Here is an 881-nt window from a genome sequence, read left to right on the forward strand (position 1 = left end):
GAGCTTTTCAAGAAAGCTTGCTTTTTCTGGGTTTTTTTTGCGTATGAAATTAAGAAGAAGAAAAAAATAAATTTTGCTCTTTTTTTCAGGTGCGCTTCATCAATGCCAGCGGTGAAAGTTTTTCGCTCTATGCGGCTTTGGCGATATTTTTTGACTTTTTCCTACAGATTACCTGCTTTCTGGCATTGTTCACTACCGATGTGCGTCGACAACGAGTAATGCGAGCTTATTTGTCCGTGGCTTGTGCAATAAGCAATAATAATAATAATAATAATAATAATAATAATAATAATAATAATAATAATAATAATAATTGTTGTACGGGAAATTGAAGAAGCTTTGCAATTTTTTTCGTTTAAGAATGGTCGACTGGAAATTTGCTGCTGCGTTCGTGTCGAGCCTTCTGACGACGTGTCGGATGGTTTTCTCCACTCTATCATTCGCCAGTATTATTCGCCCTGCTTGTTGTGGAAGCCGATGCGTGTACTTGTGCTGGTGATATTTTCGGCGTGGTTTTTCAGTTCAGTAGCAGTTATTGACAAAATTGAACTTGGTTTGGACGAGAAACTTTCCATGCCAGAGGTGAAGGAAGCGTTTGTTTTTGCTGCTGCTGCTGCTTGCTGCATACCATCTTTCCCTCTCAGAAGAGGAATGTTTTTTTTTTATTGTTTCATTTTTAGGATTCGTACATGTTGAGTTATTTCAAGTCGATGAATCAATATTTGGCCGTTGGACCTCCAGTATATTTTGTGCTGAAAGGCGACTTCAACTATGCTGATGTGGGGATGCAAAATCAGATTTGCGGCAGAGCAGGCTGCAATGAAAATTCTCTCTATGGACAGAGGTTTCGTCAAGGCAGGAATCCAACAGATCATACATAG

The 881-nt window shown here is 39.0% G+C and overlaps 1 protein-coding gene across 1 annotated transcript; it reads left to right on the forward strand.

Moving 5' to 3' along the window:
• The first annotated feature begins 361 nt into the window (after window positions 1-361).
• Window positions 362-881, forward strand: Tsp_14827 (niemann-Pick C1 protein). Its single transcript, XM_003365989.1, has 3 exons — window positions 362-483; window positions 522-597; window positions 681-881. Exons 1-3 carry the CDS (start codon window positions 362-364, stop codon window positions 879-881), a joined length of 399 nt encoding a protein of 132 aa, XP_003366037.1.

This window comes from Trichinella spiralis (assembly GCF_000181795.1).
Source record: "Trichinella spiralis strain ISS 195 chromosome Unknown Scfld6762, whole genome shotgun sequence".
Taxonomy (NCBI): Eukaryota; Metazoa; Nematoda; class Enoplea; order Trichinellida; family Trichinellidae; genus Trichinella; species Trichinella spiralis.